Source organism: Crocodylus siamensis, chromosome 1, assembly GCF_052110815.1.
Source record: "Crocodylus siamensis isolate JL-2025a chromosome 1, ASM5211081v1, whole genome shotgun sequence".
In the NCBI taxonomy this organism is placed as follows: Eukaryota; Metazoa; Chordata; order Crocodylia; family Crocodylidae; genus Crocodylus; species Crocodylus siamensis.
In genome coordinates this window covers 107,173,596-107,190,277 of record NC_143395.1, presented here as the reverse complement: position 1 = coordinate 107,190,277, position 16,682 = coordinate 107,173,596, and the positions used below count along the sequence as shown (strand labels likewise).

The following is a 16,682-nucleotide window of genomic DNA, read 5'->3' as shown; positions in this document are numbered from 1 at the left end:
ATGAGCATGCTGGAGGGGAGGGACCGAATCCAGCTAGATCTAGATAGATTACAGAGGTGGGTGGATGAGAATAGGATGGAATTCAATGCAGACAAGTGCAAGGTGCTGCATCTAGGGAGAAGGAACCAGCAACACACTTATAGGCTGGGGAACTCCCTTCTTGTCAACATGGTGGCAGAAAGGGATCTTGGAGTCATTGTTGACTCCAGGATGAACATGAGCTGCCAAGGCAAGTGGTCAGTAAGGCTAACCACAGATGCATCGCAAGCAGGTCCAAGGAGGTGATCCTCCACCTCTATGCGGCACTGGTCAGGCCGCAGCTGGAGTATTGCGTCCAGTTCTGGGCGCCACACTTCAAGAGGGATGTGGACAGCATTGAGAGGGTCCAGAGGAGGGCCTCTTGCATGGTCAGGGGGCAGCAGGGCAGGCCCTACGAAGAGAGGCTGAAGGCCCTGAACCTATTTAGCCTCCACAACAGAAGGCTGACAGGGGATCCGGTGGCCGTTTACAAACTCACCGGGGGGACCAGCAGGAATTGGGGACCAGCTTTATTCCCCCGGGCACCACCCTGGGTTACTAGGAATAATGGCCACAAATTATTAGAGAGAAGCTGGACGTCGGGAGACATTGCTTTACAGTTAGGGCTGCCAGGCTCTGGAATGGGCTCCCAAGTGAGGTGGTACTCTCTCCTACCTTGAGGGTCTTCAAGAGGAGGTTAGACAGATATTTGGCTGGGGTGATAAGATCCCGGCACCCGTTCCTGCCCAGGTCAGGGGGTCAGACCTAATGATCTGTTTAGGTCCCTTCTGACCCTAAACACTATGATGCCAAGTACTATGATACTAGGTAGAATGGGATTGAATGGGCAGGACATATTTCCTTGGCATTTGTTCCAAGCTTGGCAGGGAGATGGTTATAAACGTGGCCTAAAATACCTGGGGTGTTGCAGTTTCTGTGCAGCAGCTTATAAAGCTTCATCCCTGAAATAAGTTGATTTTTTTTTTTCTTTTTCATCAGAGCTATGTCATTTTCTATATTTAACAAAGTGATTGTTAAGGTTACAGTCCTAAAACTTTAAATACACAGTCTAGCTGTAATAACAGCTAGTTTTGCTAGCAATCAGGGTGGCCACTTTACCATAGAGCTTGCAGCAAGGGCTTAACTTTATTCTTTTTCCTTTACTGTAATTAGAATGGGTTCACAATTGTATTAAGTTGTCTTTGCTAAATAGGTATTTTTGAGGCATCTTTGAGAGTTATTGCTGCCTGTTAGTTGCTGTTATAACAAGGTTGTATTTCCTGTTATTAGATTTGAATCTGTCTTCCTGATTTTTTTTTTTTTTCCCCCCCTCCCAGATCAACCCCCAGTACTGAAGGTTGATGATAGACAACGACTTGCAAGGGAACGGAGGGAGGAACGAGATAAGCAGTTAGGTAAGTTATGGTCTATGTTATTTAGCAGGTATAATTTTGTAGATTGTAATCTGAGTCTAGAAATACATTATTCTAATATGCTTTTAGCAGCAAAAGGTAAATGGATGGAATTAAAAATTCAATAACGTCCTTTTAGACATGCCATTACATCTTGAAGGCAGATCTTGTGTTCATGCATATCTGAGTATTTGTCATTAGTGAACCTCTTGTGTGCATGTTGCATCTCTTTACATTATTGAACCAAATGGACTAAAGTGTACCCTTGATTATACCAAGATAAGTGCAAAGTGACTTCATTGACATCAGGGAGAGTTCTCCAGATTCAGACTTGTGTAAAGGAGAGCAGAATTCCTTTCTAAATATGACAAATCCATTCTGTATCATGCATAAAATAAGATGGAAAAACAGGATGTCAGCATGTAGATTGAGTTTTTTGATACTTGGTGTTTTGATCGTGTGTGTGGGGGGTTTTTTTACGTATTGTATATTAATGGTGTCTATTAATGACATTCAAGTAAAAACGTGTACATCCCGTATTTGAGTGTATACAGTACTCTTAACTAGATTATCCAAGTGCATGTTTACACCAACATTAACAGGTAAGTAGCTATTTTCAGTGCAGATATAACAGAACAAGCTGAAAGCTATTGTCATTGTATTTTACTTGCACAGAACTGCCAATAATAAATCTCACTCCTCTCTACTAAAAAAAATAAATTTATTCTTACTGGGTGGTATTCCCCTTTCTGCGAGATCGTGCAGAATGACTGATGCACCATTTAAGTCTCACATGTCATAAAAATGCAGTTGGAGTGATGTGTAAACCTGGTTTTGTTCTGACTTCAGCACTGGGTATGAATTTCATTCATTATGTATTGGTTCAGCTGTCATGTAAGGAATTTACAATCTCGCTGATGATATTATGTATGTACACTAATCTAAATGAGCCATTAATTAACAAAGATTTCTTTTGCTGAATGGCTAGTAATATTTGCATGTACTGATCCATTTTTAAAGCAATCTGCCCTTAGTAGATAAATCTTTCATGAATGTTTTTCGTTTTTTATTTGGTGTTTGCTAAAGGAAACTGAGGAGAGTAGTGGGTGTATAAATAAGTCTGGAATTTAAATCGCACCAAATAGTTTGATCTGTAAAAAAAGTGCCACACTACTTTGTTATCCTGTGCCACGTGATATAGTGCTCCCCCAAATGTTAAGGGATTGGTTATTTTTTCCTCATCAAAGTATCAAATAAAATTTCAGTGCAAAGTCCAGTGCTTAGGATGGAACAATAGCATGCACAAATACTGACAGGGTTGGGGAATGACTGGCTAGGCTGCAGTTCTGCAGAAAAATACCCAGCAATCACAGTGAATCATAAGCTGAGTACAAGCCAACAGTGTGCTCTTCTGCAAAAACAGGCCAAAAGCATACTGGGCTTCATTAATAGGAATGCCACTGGCAAATAAAGAGAAGTAATTCTTCTATTCTGTTTGGCACTAGTAAGGCCTCACCTGGAATACTGTCTAGTTTTGGGCTGCACACTTTGAGAAAGATGTGGACAGAAAGAGTCTAGCAGAGAATGACACAAATGATTAGATGTCTGGGAAACATGATTTATGAGGATAGACTGAAAGAACTAGGACTATTTAGTCTGGAGAAGAGAAGATTGAGAGGGGATTTGATAAGTCTTCCAATATCTGAAGGGTGGTTATGTGGAGTATGAGGATAGACTATTCTCCATAGCCATCGGGGACAGGGCAAAGACAATAGTCTAAAATTGTCATAAGGGAAATTTAGGTTGGGTATTAGGGAGAACTTTCTCTCTGTGAAGATGATTAAGCACTGAAACAGGCTTCCTTAGTGTGGAGAGGCAGAATCTCTATCTTTGGATGTTTTTAAGAATAGATTTAGATGGTCATTGACTGGAATGGTTTAGTGAGGGGCAACCCTGCCTGGAGCGGGGGGTTGAATTAGATGACCTCATGAGGTCCCTTCCAACCCCAGTACTCTGAGTCTACACAAAAAAAGGGAGAAGCCAGTTGAATTTGAAATATTGTGGTTATAAATGTTTTGAATGGAAGTGTTCATTTCTGAGTATTTTTGATGGATTGTCTCAAGTTTGCAAAGTAGGACAGGTGATAACATCCATGTCCCATTCCCTGAGGCCATAAACCAAAGTAAGAAGTAGTCTGTCAGTTATTCATCCAGTGCCTTGCTTCTTGCCATCTTTGCAGCAGAGTACATGCACCATGTGCCTTTTTTGGAAATTGCCCACCCCAAGTGTGGTATATGCCTGGCCACTGAAGTTCTCCCTTCCCATAAAAAGCTTTGATCCTGAACAGCATTATGGACTCTCTGCACCTTTGTTGTGAGTTTCAGATGCTCAGAATGTGCTAAACTAATGAGCAGGGTGGTTATGCTGCAAATGTAGACCAAGCAGAACACAAAAGTCCCTCCAAAGGAAATGCCAGTTATCACAAAGTCAAAGAAACAGGAAGCATTTAAATATGAAGGGATGTGCACAACTGTACATGCAGACCAGCCACAACAGTTGCTACAGAGTAAGATCTAATAAGCTCTAAGGCAATGGTGTTCACTGGACTAGATGGGTGGTATAGGGCCAGTCCATGGGCTGGGTCCAGTGCATGGGGTCTGTTCATGGGTGTAATCTGCACACTGATCTGGCTGGGTGCTGACCTGACCTCATACACCAATTCAATCTAGCACCCAAGGTTATATCATCTGACATGAAGGGCTCTTCATGGATCTGGAAATTTGGCAGCAGGAAACTACAATTAATGCTGCCACTGCTTCACCACGGATAAGTTTCTGGAACTGTAGGAGACCCCACGGGTCAAATGATGTCCTTGTGGACTGGATCTGACCCGCAGGCCAGAAGTTGAGCACCCCTGGTCTCACGTCTCAACTCCAGACAGGACCTGATTGTTGCTTATGCAAATGCTCATGAACCAGACTTACATGCTTCACCCAGATGGTCACAGAACTGGAACTGAGCAAATTCATCCCCTACCCATGCTGTGGCCATACCATGTCATGACATTGGTGTTGACAATGAGATGGTAAAAGACAAAATGAGAAGTAGCTGTTTGCTTTCAGGATAGTGCTTCTGTGCCTTTTGAATACCGATGATCCTTTCTCTGGATTCATGTGTCAAGAATTGGATAAATCCCCTTAACTTGTCATTGCCTTCTGCTTGCTAAATGTACCTGGCTCGATGATTGACAGAGAGCCTTTCTATCAGCTTGCCTGTCTCTTACGATGCATACATTCTTCTAGATAGAGTTGATCCTCTCTCTTTTGATATTAGTAGCCGTATCTTCTCTGGGGATGAGTTTTCTTCCACTCTGCTTCACAAATGCCTTCTTGATTACTCAGCCTTTAAACTTTGTAAATGAAACCTAAATTACTCTGCATCAACTCTTGAAGGCCAGCGGGCAGAGCTGGCAGCTTGGAAGGTGGCCAGTGCTCAGGGTTCTGTGTTGCTTCCGCTGGACAGGGCTCCCTGTAACCATCCACATTCATTAATAACTGTGAGGAAAATGCCTTTTTCTTTTGCGTTGTGTTGCTGCTATGCTTGACCCTCTCCGTTTTGTGAGGAATGTCTTTGATGCTACAGCTGGCATAAAAGACCCCTGTGTGCTATTGAATATGCCTTTTATACAGTGATATGCTGTGTCGCGATATGCCATATTTTAACTTGATAAAACAAGCTGTGTGGCAAAGGGGACTTTGGCTGACTTTGAATGTGTCTCATTTTGATGCAAAGACCTTTATTCTTTTGTTTTCATGTAGATGGAAGGCACAGTGTTGTAATCCTCTAGCAATTTAACTCTCCTGTTTCAGCCATTCGTTATAATCACAACTGTTAACTTGAGGTTACAAATAGGCAGGAAAAGAGACGAACACAGAAGACAAAGGAAGAAAGCAGAAGCCATGAAAAGGGTTTCCTCTTGTTTTCTAGTTAGCTGCACAACCCCTCCTTTGCAACATAAGCACTTCATACCCACCGTGTGCTCTCCTTAGTGGATTCCAATAACATTTCAATCCAAGGTCATCATTTTGGATCTTGTCTTCAAGGTTTTTTGTGGTTTGGGTCTAGGATATCTAAAACAGCTATCTAAATCTGTGTGTGTCCAGGCCAGCAACTGCTAAAACAGTGAGAGTGAAACTCAGTGAACTGGATCTTAGGATTTTGTTTTCATGAGTTTCACAATCTCTGATGCTTTTCCAAAGTTATTATAGGAAAAGCTCAGGTCTCATGATGGCTGAGCACAACTTAGAGTGACCTTGGATCAAATTTTTAGGCCCTTAAACCAGAAGGCAAATTAAAGGACCCCAGATTTCTTTGTTGTAAAAGTCCTGTGGGGTTTTTTTTGGAGGGGGAGGTCTGATTCATAATATGTGAGTGCTTGGGGTTGCAAATACTGAAATGCTACATTCTGTGTTTCCCAAACTTTTGATAGCTAAGGCATACCTTATTTTCTGGATTAAAATTGGTGGCATACTGCACTCTTACATGCAGAAAGGCATGTGTGGGTGTGCGTGTGTGTTGTTTTTTCCCCAAAACATATATATTACATTCCCCTGCTAGAGCAAGTCATGGCAGTACTGAGATGTACCGTTAAAAAATGACACCAAATACATCTTTCTTTAAGCAAGGAATTAGTTTCTATACTAATGATATTCAAGCTTTTCAGCCTCATCCTCCATAACCTTTCTGAATTCCGCGGCATCTCAGTTGAAAATCACTGAGCTGGATCTAAATTCAGAAAAGATATGGAGGGGGCATGTGGCCCTTGTTGGCGGGGCTGCGGCCCCTGTGGGGGGCAGTTCATGAGCTGTGCAGAGGGGCTTCTGAGCAGCCGCCCACACAGGCCCCCCACATTCCTCCACAGTTGCCCACATTCCCCCAGCACACACCCTGTGTGCCCAGCTGCCAGATAGGATGAGACCTGCTGGCTGGAGCTGTGGCTGCAGGCACAGCTGTCCCCGCATCCTGGTTAGTGAAGGGGTCAGGGGAAGCTCTAACTGCATTATGATGAAAAAACAAAAGGCAAACAGCAAAACATATATTTAGAATTCATCATTTATTATGATGATAGAGACACTGGCAGGCTTCCAAATTGCTTTAACACTGTATCATAGATTTCATAGATGTTATGGCTGGAAGGGACCTCAAAGATCATCAAGTTCACCCCCTGCCCTAGGGGCAGGAAGTCAGCTGGGGTCAAAGGACCCCAGCAAGATGAGCATCCAAGCATTTCTTGAATAAGTCCAGGGTTGGTGCCTGCACCACATCTGGAGGGAGTCTATTCCAGGGCCTGGGGGCTCGGACAGTAAAGAAGTTTTTTCTTGTGTCCAGCCTAAAACAATCTTGTAGGAGTTTATGATCATTGGTCCTTATTTTTCCTTCGGGTGCTATGGTGAACAGACATTCTCTCAGATCCGGATGAACACCCTTTGTGTACTTTTAGGCAACCACCAGGTCTCCCCTGAGCCTACGCTTTTCCAAACTGAAGAATCCCATGGCTCTCAGCCTTTCTTCATAAGGCCTAGTTTCTTGTCCTCTGATCACGCACATGGCCCTCCTCTGGACTCTCAAGCTTCTCCACATCCTTCTTGAATTGTGGAGCCCAGAATTGAATGCAGTGCTCCAGCTGCGGCCTCACAAAGGCCGAGTACAGCAGGAGGATGGCATCCTGAGATTCAATTGAAGCATCTATGGATGCAAGCCAGGGGTTTGTTTGCTTTACCAGCTGCGACACTGCATTGGTGGCTCATGTTCATCTTGTGGAATCATGACCTCCAAGTATCTTTCAGCAGTGGATGTATATGTATCAATAAAGCATTGCCCAACTGATTTTATTTATCTATATATCACTCATATATATATATGAGTGGTTTTTTTGTTTTAATTGTGGAGGAACATGGATTTTGGGGTATTTTACAGAGTGACTTCGGGATTTTTTTGTCGGGGATTTTTCAGTTTTCAAATACTTGCCAGGGCAGCTTTTTATACTGCTGGGGACAGCACAGGTACTGGCCCCAGGCTCTAGCTCCCCCTGGCTGCAGATCTGGGAGGAGCCAGGCAGGGTTATTTTGCCTCAGGTGGCACAGTTTGCCCCACACCAAAGTGCATGTCTAGGCACATGCACTGAGGCAAAAAGCCCTGGCTCAAATTTGCACTGCTTCTATTTGAGCTGCTGCAAGCTCATGTGCTTGAATGTGTGGACATACCCTTGTTGTCTGTGATGTTCTCTCATGCTCATTTCCTTTGCCTTTTCTCTTACCCAAACTCTGGTCAAGTAGACACAAGCAAATTCTATACTAAATCACCATTAAAGAGTGTAGGCTTACTACAGCCTATACTTCTCATCTAAGGAAAACTAAATGGAATTTTGAATAGCAATGCATTTAGCAATTATGTAGGATAATATAAAGAGCAAGTATGAGCTAGTGAGAGCAAGGAACATAAGAAACTCAAGAAACTTTTCTTTTAGTATGGTGTTGTAGAACTGATCTAAACTATGCAGACTCTGGGGAAATGTTATAGTGTAGTCGAATAGAGAGTCGCATAAAAGTTGCACTGTCTTTTTGAACGCCAGTCAATCTCACTTGTACCATTGTCCCTAGTCTCTCAACCAAAGACAAAGGAGAACACTAGGTTAAGCAAGAGGAGAAGCAAACTTTTTCTGCATATGCACAGTTATATCAGCTTATTTTAGTGGATATGAATTACTGTTGCTTTCTATGGTTAAGCTGTGCTATTATTATGTGGAAGTGCAGATAACTTAGATTCTCCCTGCCGTATGTGCTACGGACAGGATTATCACAAAGCCCAGTTTTCCCTCCACAGTTCTATGACTGGATCCACAGTTATATGACTGGATTCATGTGAAAGTCGGTGGGATTGTACATGTGTCGTAAAGGGCAGAATTATATATTTATGATAATGATGCACAAACCAGAGAAAAAAGGGATTGGCAATCAGATTCCAGATTAATTTTACCATACTGGCACTTGGAAATCCCATCTTTCAACTTGTATGTGGTACAAAATTCATACAGAAGTCACTGAGTCACAATACCATATTTTCTCCCATACAACATATGCCCAAGTAAGATGTGCACCTTTTTTTTGGAAAAGCAAGTTGGGAAAAAATATTTTTCCAGTTATGGCTGCAGAGAGCAGACACAAAGTTTAATCTTCAGCTTGCTTACTCTCCCTTTCCTACTCAGCCAAAAGCTGTAACCCAAGTTGCTGCTGAAGACTGGTCTCCATGGGTGCATCAACGATTTTAAAAAGAGCAAAAAAGTTTGCAAGGCTATGCAAAAAATACTTTCTCACTTAAGACACACACCCCAGTTTGGGAGGCTGATATTTGGGGAAGAGGTGCACATGGTTATGTGAGAACATATAGTGATTGTGTAATACCAGGAAGCCATATTTTTTCATATGCAGTGTTCAGACAAGAAAATTGCATTTGGAAGTGCTGTGTCTCTGTAATGCAGAGCTGACCCTAGCTTTTCACAGGCTGAACAAAGCATACACATTCATCAGTAGGCATCTATCAGAAGGTACTTAAATCATTCCAGGCTGACTCGTTACCATTCTTGTCCCTAAATTCTAGAAAAATATATCAACATGTTTTTGTCGTGCTGAAAACAGAAGAAAAACTTAGCTTTCTGAACCTCTTCTCCTCCTGCAAATTGCTGTTGTGTGTTACTTTTCAGAAAATGCTTTGAACACTGAAGAAATGCTAGGTGTACATTGGAAATCAAAATGTAACTCGGCCTGATGCAGCAATTTACCAAAGAATGTTGTCTTTCATTAGTAACACTGTAGTTAAGAATGTACCAGCACTTACACTCTTTGCCTACCTATTTAAATGGAAAATATTTCTTCTGGGCCACAGATTGACAGGAATAAGAACCAGGAGATAGTCAATGAAACCAAAAAGGGTAAAACTGATATATGGAGATACTTTATTACACTGTGCATAAATCGACCTGTGAGACTCATTGTCACAAGATAGCACTTAGGACTAAAATGGAATTGGTTTCAGAACAGTACAGGATGTTTAAATGGATGGTGAGAATGTCCATAGTTACTTTGGACAGAATTAAAGAAAATAGAACGGATATAAATACTCCTGCTTCTGGATGTGCTCCAACCACTAGCTTATGAAAAAAAAAAGTCCTTGTCTGCAGGGTATTCTATCTCTGTAGCCCAAGGAAAAGTCAAGGCCACACTGTCCCATGTATGTTCCACATACAAATCCAGGTTTTTCCTCCTACTTATTACAGGGCCCAGAGGCCTTTCTCTTTCAAGGGTGGATTAACGCACAGGCCCACAAGTTTGCAAATGATGTGGAAACAGGGTTTTGTTTTGGTCTGCTCTATGAGGAGTGAGTAGCAGCCACCTAACTTGACAGAAGTAGCATTGTTGTTTATAGCTTGATCATCCAGGGGTATGAGAGGCAAGGTCTTTTATTGGACCAGCTTGCCTAGTTGGGAGAGTTGTCAGTTGGACAGTAAGTGCCCTTTATCAATCCTGGGAAAGAGGCAATTACAGGCAAAAGATTTTGCTGATGGAGAAGTCGGGGCCTTTGGGTCTGGACAAACCTGTCACAGATACAGTCCTTTTGCAAGAACTCATGCACTGCTGCAAGAATTACTGAGTGCTCCGATACCTAGTGATGAGCACAGTATAATTGTTCAGAGAAATGTTGTCAGCTGGACAGTCAGTTGTCAGTTTTGCATCAGCCAAGTTCTCTTTTGTCCTTTCCATTTTGTCTGTTGTATCTTGTCAGTGAATCATGGTGCACTCTTGGGGATTTAGGTGGGAGACCTAGGGTCCTTACAGACAGGTGTGGGGAGAATGAGATGCAGGAAAGGAATGGTGTCAATGTGACCCAACCTGCCTGGCCTCTGTATAGCTGGAGTGCTTCAGCGGGACTTTTTGGCACTTTAATAGCTGATTCAGTCAGCATCAAAAAGCCCTACTGAAGCACATGAGCTATATAGTCACTGAGTGAGCCAGGTTTCATAGTTTCTAGGGTCGGAAGGGACCTGAGCAGATCATCTAGTCCGACCCCCTGCCATGGCAGGAAAGAGTACTGGGGTCAAATGACCCCAGCAAGATGTTCGTCTAACCTCCTCTTAAACACCCCCAGGGTAGGAGCCTGCACCACTTCTCTTGGAAGCTGGTTCCAGACCCTAGCCGCCCTGACTGGGAAGTAGTGCCTCCTGATATCTAACCTAAACCTACCCTCTGCCAGCTTGTGACCGTTATTCCTGGTCACTCCTGGCAGTGCGTGGGGGAACAGTGACTCCCCCAATGCCTGCTGGTCCCCCCCTGACTAGTTTGTAACAGGCCACAAGATCCCCCCTCAGCCTTCTCTTTTGGAGGCTGAACAGGTTCAGGTCCCATAGCCTCTCCTCATAGGGCCTGCCCTGCTGTCCCCTGATCATACGAATGGCCCTCCTCTGGACCCTCTCCATGCTGTCGACATCCCTCTTGAAGTGCGGTGCCCAGAACTGGACACAGTACTCCAGCTGTGGCCTGACCAGTGCTGCATAGAGGAGGAGGATCACCTCTTTGGACCTGCTCAAGATGCATCTGTGGATGCATGACAAGGTGTGGTTGGCTTTCCTTACTGCCTCCCCACACTGCCGGCCCATGTTCATCTTGGAGTCAGTGATGACCCCCAGATCCCTTTCTGCCTCCGTGCTGACAAGAGGGGAGTTCCCCAACCTGTAGGTATGGTGCCGGTTGTTCCTCCCCAGGTGCATCACCTAGCACTTGTCTGTGTTGAATCCCATCCTATTCTCATCCGCCCACCCTTGTAACCTGTCTAGGTCTGATTGTAGCCTGTTGCTTCCTTCCAGTGTGCCCACGTCCCCCCACATCTTAGGTTAAACTGATACAATTCCTCTTCCAGTAAAGCGCTGTTTTTGGGGGGGATTTTCCATGTTTTTCAAAGTCACATTAGCAGCAGTTGGGGGCAACAGCTTGCTTGCATTGTTTTACCAGTTTTTACCATCCCATTGCTTATGCCACCTCGCTGTCTTTCTCCATTATAGCATTCTGGAATTTACTGGATCTTGGATGAACCACTGTTGTTAATCCAGAATGTAGGAAAGCCTTTCTTTCACCTTTCAGGAAGGAGTAGATAGAGTGTCAGGCAGTTTGCCACAACCCTACTGCTAGACTGGAAATCAGAATTAGTGGGTAGGATAAAAGGCAATCTGAGATGCACCTACTTGCAGTTTCCATGGTGGATGTGAATTCCTGAACCTATGTTTAATATGTCATCCATGAGATTCCCACCTCCCAAATTTATTTTGGGGGTCAAAATAATAGCCTATCACTCATGTTCAGCACATTTTACCCCAGAATGGGCTACAGGCAGGTGCTTTCCTGTACTGCCCTTGAATTCTGTTTTCCCAGCTGTTGAGAAATGAACACCTAGGGCTGACATGATGTTTTAAATTGTGTTGTGTTGAGGAATGGTTCACCTTTGAATGGTGACATATAACAATTGCATGCAATATAGCATCTTAATAAACTGATGTGAAATTGCTTCATTCCCAAATGGAGAGCTCAGCATACCCCAGTGAGGCATGAATACATTGTGTATCCTTGCATGAAATATTATTTTGCAGCTGGCAGTATACTTCATCTGTTTGTCCATCAACATTTTGATTTAATAGCTGTCTAAGCCCTGTGTATTACATTATTAGCAAAGCAATGATGTCTAGACTGGCAGATTGGCTGTATGTCTCTGTATAGAATTTAGGTAGCCAGTTACTTGTATCCTATGCATTCTCAGAGAGATGTCTAAAACATCTATGCTGTTGAAAAAATGAAGTTGCATGAGATTTTGTATGAGTTTAGCTCTTACTGCAAACGGGAATTGGGATTTTATTAATACCTTGTATTGCACTGCAGTGCATTCTAGTAGCTGAAGAAAAAGGAAAAAACTTTTTCTAGAGCTAAAAGTTGAAATTTAATTTTAGAAATATCCCATAGATTCAGGGCAATTGTTAAGCCTTCAGAGGTTTGTCAACTATAATTGAGGACTTTCTAACAGACCAAAAAGTGAATGGTTTAATAAACCAATGAACAATATTGCAAATCTAGACAGATTTTTTTTCAATCATGTATTCAAGCAAATTGAATTACAGGTGGTCTCCTTACATCAGTCTTCCAGTGACAACTGATCTGACTTGTTCCCTCTCTTTTGCTAGATCAGTATCAGTTTAATATCCAATATATTATCTGTCAAACTCAGGCAAATTTGCTTTAACTATTTCCGACTTGCAAGTATAACATTAGTTCTCTATGGTTCCAGGTTTCAGAAGTTATGGAAGGTTATCCAGCTCCATATGCGCTGCTACACACAGGGAGTGAAGGTCTTGACTGTGTGTTATATAGCAAATACTACCATTTTTTTTTACCAGTGGTGTTATTTTCCACACTTGCCCTGGCTGCAGTACACTATATTATGTATCGCATTTATCTTATTCACAACAGCAGTACAGTAGGCCATTTTACAAGAGAAAAATAGAATTACATCTGATTTCAGATCAGGGGTTTTGACATCATAGGCCCCAGTACAGCTCCCTGTTCAGCAGGTAAGAGCATCTTATGCAGCTAACTTTAGCCACGTAAGTGGTATTTTGTTTCACTCTACTCTTCAAACTTGACTTGCCCTGGTGCATATGCTTAGAAATATCTGCTTCTCATATGCTGTCATGAGCCTGTTCCAGTTGGGTAGGCATGTAAACTCCATGTAAAATCCCTGAAATGGTAGTTGCAGAAGAATCATCACTAATGACTATTTGCCTGGGGAATGGAAGACGCAAGTTCTAGGCCCTCCCTTACCGCAAGGTTTAAACCTTCATCTCCCACTTCTTGGTCAAGCACCCTAGGAATGAGGCCTTGAGATAGTCATTACTGAGAGCACCCTGCCCCCTCCCCACTATTGGCAGCCAGATATTGGCAGTGGGAGATGCATGGGACTGAAAGAGGAGCAAGCTTGTGGGTATGGCTCAGTGACACGGATGCTGTCCTGGGGGGCAGAGGGTCCTAGATTCTGGTTCCTGTCCTCAGTGGGCCAGAAACTATCACATTTATATTTTTAGCCACTGATCATTAAATGCAGAATATAAAACTTACTTTGGGTTCAAGAGGTGGGGCCAGAGCCTAGGGCCCTCTTTTTTCTTTTTTGTAAAAAATGATAAAAGTATGAATGATTCAGAGTGTTTTAAATGTTTTCTACATATTTTTCCTTGGCTATTGTGCAACTTTGTATTTGGCCTTACTTTTACTTATAGGCGGATATCCCCTCTCATCAGGTAGACGTGTAAAATGACTGTTTCATCTTCATGCTGAAATTTCTGTGTGCTCCATCTCTGCTTCCCACTGTCATAAGCTATTTCTTGCATTGCTTGTAGACTCTGCATAGACCTTATAGATTTTGGCTGACATGATCCCATTATTTTTACTAGCTTTTTTAACTAGTGAAGGTCTTTCTTGGTCCTGTCAACTGCTGTGGCTTTTGTTTTTGAAATAACGTTTTCTATTGTTCCTTGTTTTTTCTCCCATGATAAATGTCTGCAATTAACATAAACAAAATGTCTCTTATCAGTTGGCAGTTACAGGGGTAAGTGTCAATATGGAGAACTATGGTCTTTTGATACAATAAGACACACAGGATTAGATGAGTAACCCTGGGATTCTTTCATTAAATCTATTTCATTAAATCTATTACTAATGTTTCATTAAATCTATTCTTGCATTAAATCTTCAACCTCCCATTCTGTTTAATGATCCAGATCATCCATGATAGCCAGGCAGTGTAAGTTGAGTGTAGATGAGGGCTGGGAGCAGCACTGACCTTAGTGCTGTGCAGGGCCTGGGGCATATCAGCCTGTGCAGGGCCTGTGGTGGGGGGTGGTGAGCGGCTGGTAGGGCTGTGCAAAATTTCGGCTGTTGTTTTGTTTTGGAGATGTTTCGGCACCCAAAACACCAAATCTGAAATGAAACAAAAAGCTCAAAAACATGTCTAAAATTAAACGAAACCATCTGAAGTGAAACGAAACCATTTGAAATGTTTCGGAGATGCCCCCCGGGAATAGTCCAACACAGCCCTCCTTTTAAAGTACTGGGAGGCTGGGGCTGGGTGGAGGATGGGTCCGGTCAGGGCAGCCATGGGGGCTTCTCCCATGGCTCCCCCCACCCAGGGAGATGCAGGCACAGCCAGAGGAGCTATGGGAGAACCTGCAGCCACCTGGCTGTGCCTGCCTCTCCCCAGCTGATCTGAATCTCCAAAACAGCGTCAAAACTCTGAAACAGATTTGGCCGAATCAAAACGGGACGGTGATCTGAAACACCAAAACGAATCGGTGTCTTCTGAAACAGCCGAATCCGAAACTAAACATAGTCTGTACAGCACTGTCCGTGGGGCTTGGGAAGATTGCCCTGATTCACAAAGCCCCCCCACCAAAAAGGGACGGCTCTGGGTGGGAGCACAATGCTGTTTTTGTATTCCCCTCTTAGGCTGCATATAAGCATTCATTTCTAGCAATGGAGTATTTTCCCTGTGCCAGAAGGGGTTTTCAGCTTTTGGGCAAGAACCTGACTCTTTGTTTTGTGCTTGTACAGCACCTAGCACAGCACGTCCATGATTGCAACTTTTAGATGCTTCCTCAAAACAGTACTGCATCAATACAGTGTTACATAATGATGTGGCAGTTTTAGAGCATCTTTGTGGAGGGAAAAAGGCATTACATGCAATTCTTTACAACAGATTCTTCTAAGAGTCTGAGGTAAACTGCAAAGTAGGATAAGCCTGGAAGTATGTGCTGAATGCCCTGATTAACCAGGCTGTGTTAATCACTTTGGCTTAAAAAAATGGTTTTCCTTCTGTGAACTCCTCCTGACTTGCCCTAGTTTTCTGGAACTTAAGAAATTCTGACAACACTAAAATCAGAAACCTTGCTGGAGCCAGAGATCAGTGACATTAGAGAATGATTCACTCCGGGATATCATCAGAAGCCCAGGAAGTGCCAGGAGGATTTCTAAGACAAGAAAATAATATTTGAAAAGATAAGTTTGAAAATTTCTGTGGTGCGTGTCCCCCACAGCATGGTTAGTCGGGAGCCTCCTCATAAGGATCTGACATTAACTCAGCTTTAATTATAGCTTTGAAGTTCACCTTTAATTTGTGTAGTCAGCCATTTCAGTGGGCTGATGGAACGTTCCCTTTTTTAGCTCTGGTTAAAGAACCGGTGATCCATTTTATTGCTAACGGGGCAAGGAGGTGATCCGTGTCTCAGAGAGAAAGAATGGAGGATTTGGCAGTAAGGTAAGGTGAAACTATGGGAAGATGAGAAGCAATTGCTGATGACAGTCCTGTAAAATCAAAAATAATAGAAGACTGCAAAGCTGCTGAATGCTAGAGAATCTTCCATTAAAATAATCCCTTCATTTAAGATGGCCATAGTAGAAAATATTGGAAAGGAAAGTCCTAGGTCATTCTGATTCTGCAAGGACAGTAACCCAGGGAGCAAATAGATTGAGTAGCCCCGCAGCAGAACCAGGGGAAGAGGAGCTGGGAGGGTGTAGGTGCTAGGGAACTGATGAAAAAGTAGATCTCTCATTGCTTCCAGTTGATTCCCACCAGTGTTCAAGCAGCAAGAAAGTCACCCATACATTTCTTTTCCGCCTGCATCCTGTCCTAATGCCCCTGCTAAACATATGCACCTTGTTGTTTGTTTGGGTCTTTCTAACCAACTGGAAAGAGAGATAACAAAGCAGGTTTAGTTATATCAAAACAAACATTTCACCAATGAACATATGTCAGAAATGTGCATGTCGTACAGGAGTAAGTCTGCTTCATCACAATTATACCAATTGACCTTGGTAAAACTGACTGGTTTCAAGTTGAAAGTGTCCCTTTAATACTCATGGTCTGGTGTTTCCTTTATGCTGTTCCATTGCAAGTTCAAAATGATGCACCAAAAATACCTGCATTTCTGTGATGTGTCTTTTTGGTCAGTCTTAACATTTTTTTTCCAGTGTGCTTTTTTTAATTTGATTGCCTGTGGGAGGAGTCTTATGATGAGATCAAAATAAACTAGAAATAAATTCAGAGTGAAAAGTATCTTATGAGCTCTAGAAAAGGTGATTAAAAACACTAAAGGTATTGATGGATTTA

The 16,682-nt window shown here is 42.8% G+C and overlaps 1 protein-coding gene across 4 annotated transcripts in view; it reads left to right on the top strand.

Annotated features, from left to right (window-relative positions):
* The window catches only part of MAP7 (microtubule associated protein 7), a 182,771-nt gene that overhangs the window by 103,145 nt on the left and 62,944 nt on the right, over nucleotides 1–16,682 (top strand). For all 4 annotated transcript variants that reach the window (XM_090040020.1, XM_090040005.1, XM_090039993.1 and 1 more), the window contains exon 3: nucleotides 1,356–1,433. In XM_090040020.1, the coding sequence (XP_089896146.1) occupies nucleotides 1,356–1,433 (78 nt within the window). The remainder of the gene's footprint in view (nucleotides 1–1,355; nucleotides 1,434–16,682) is intronic.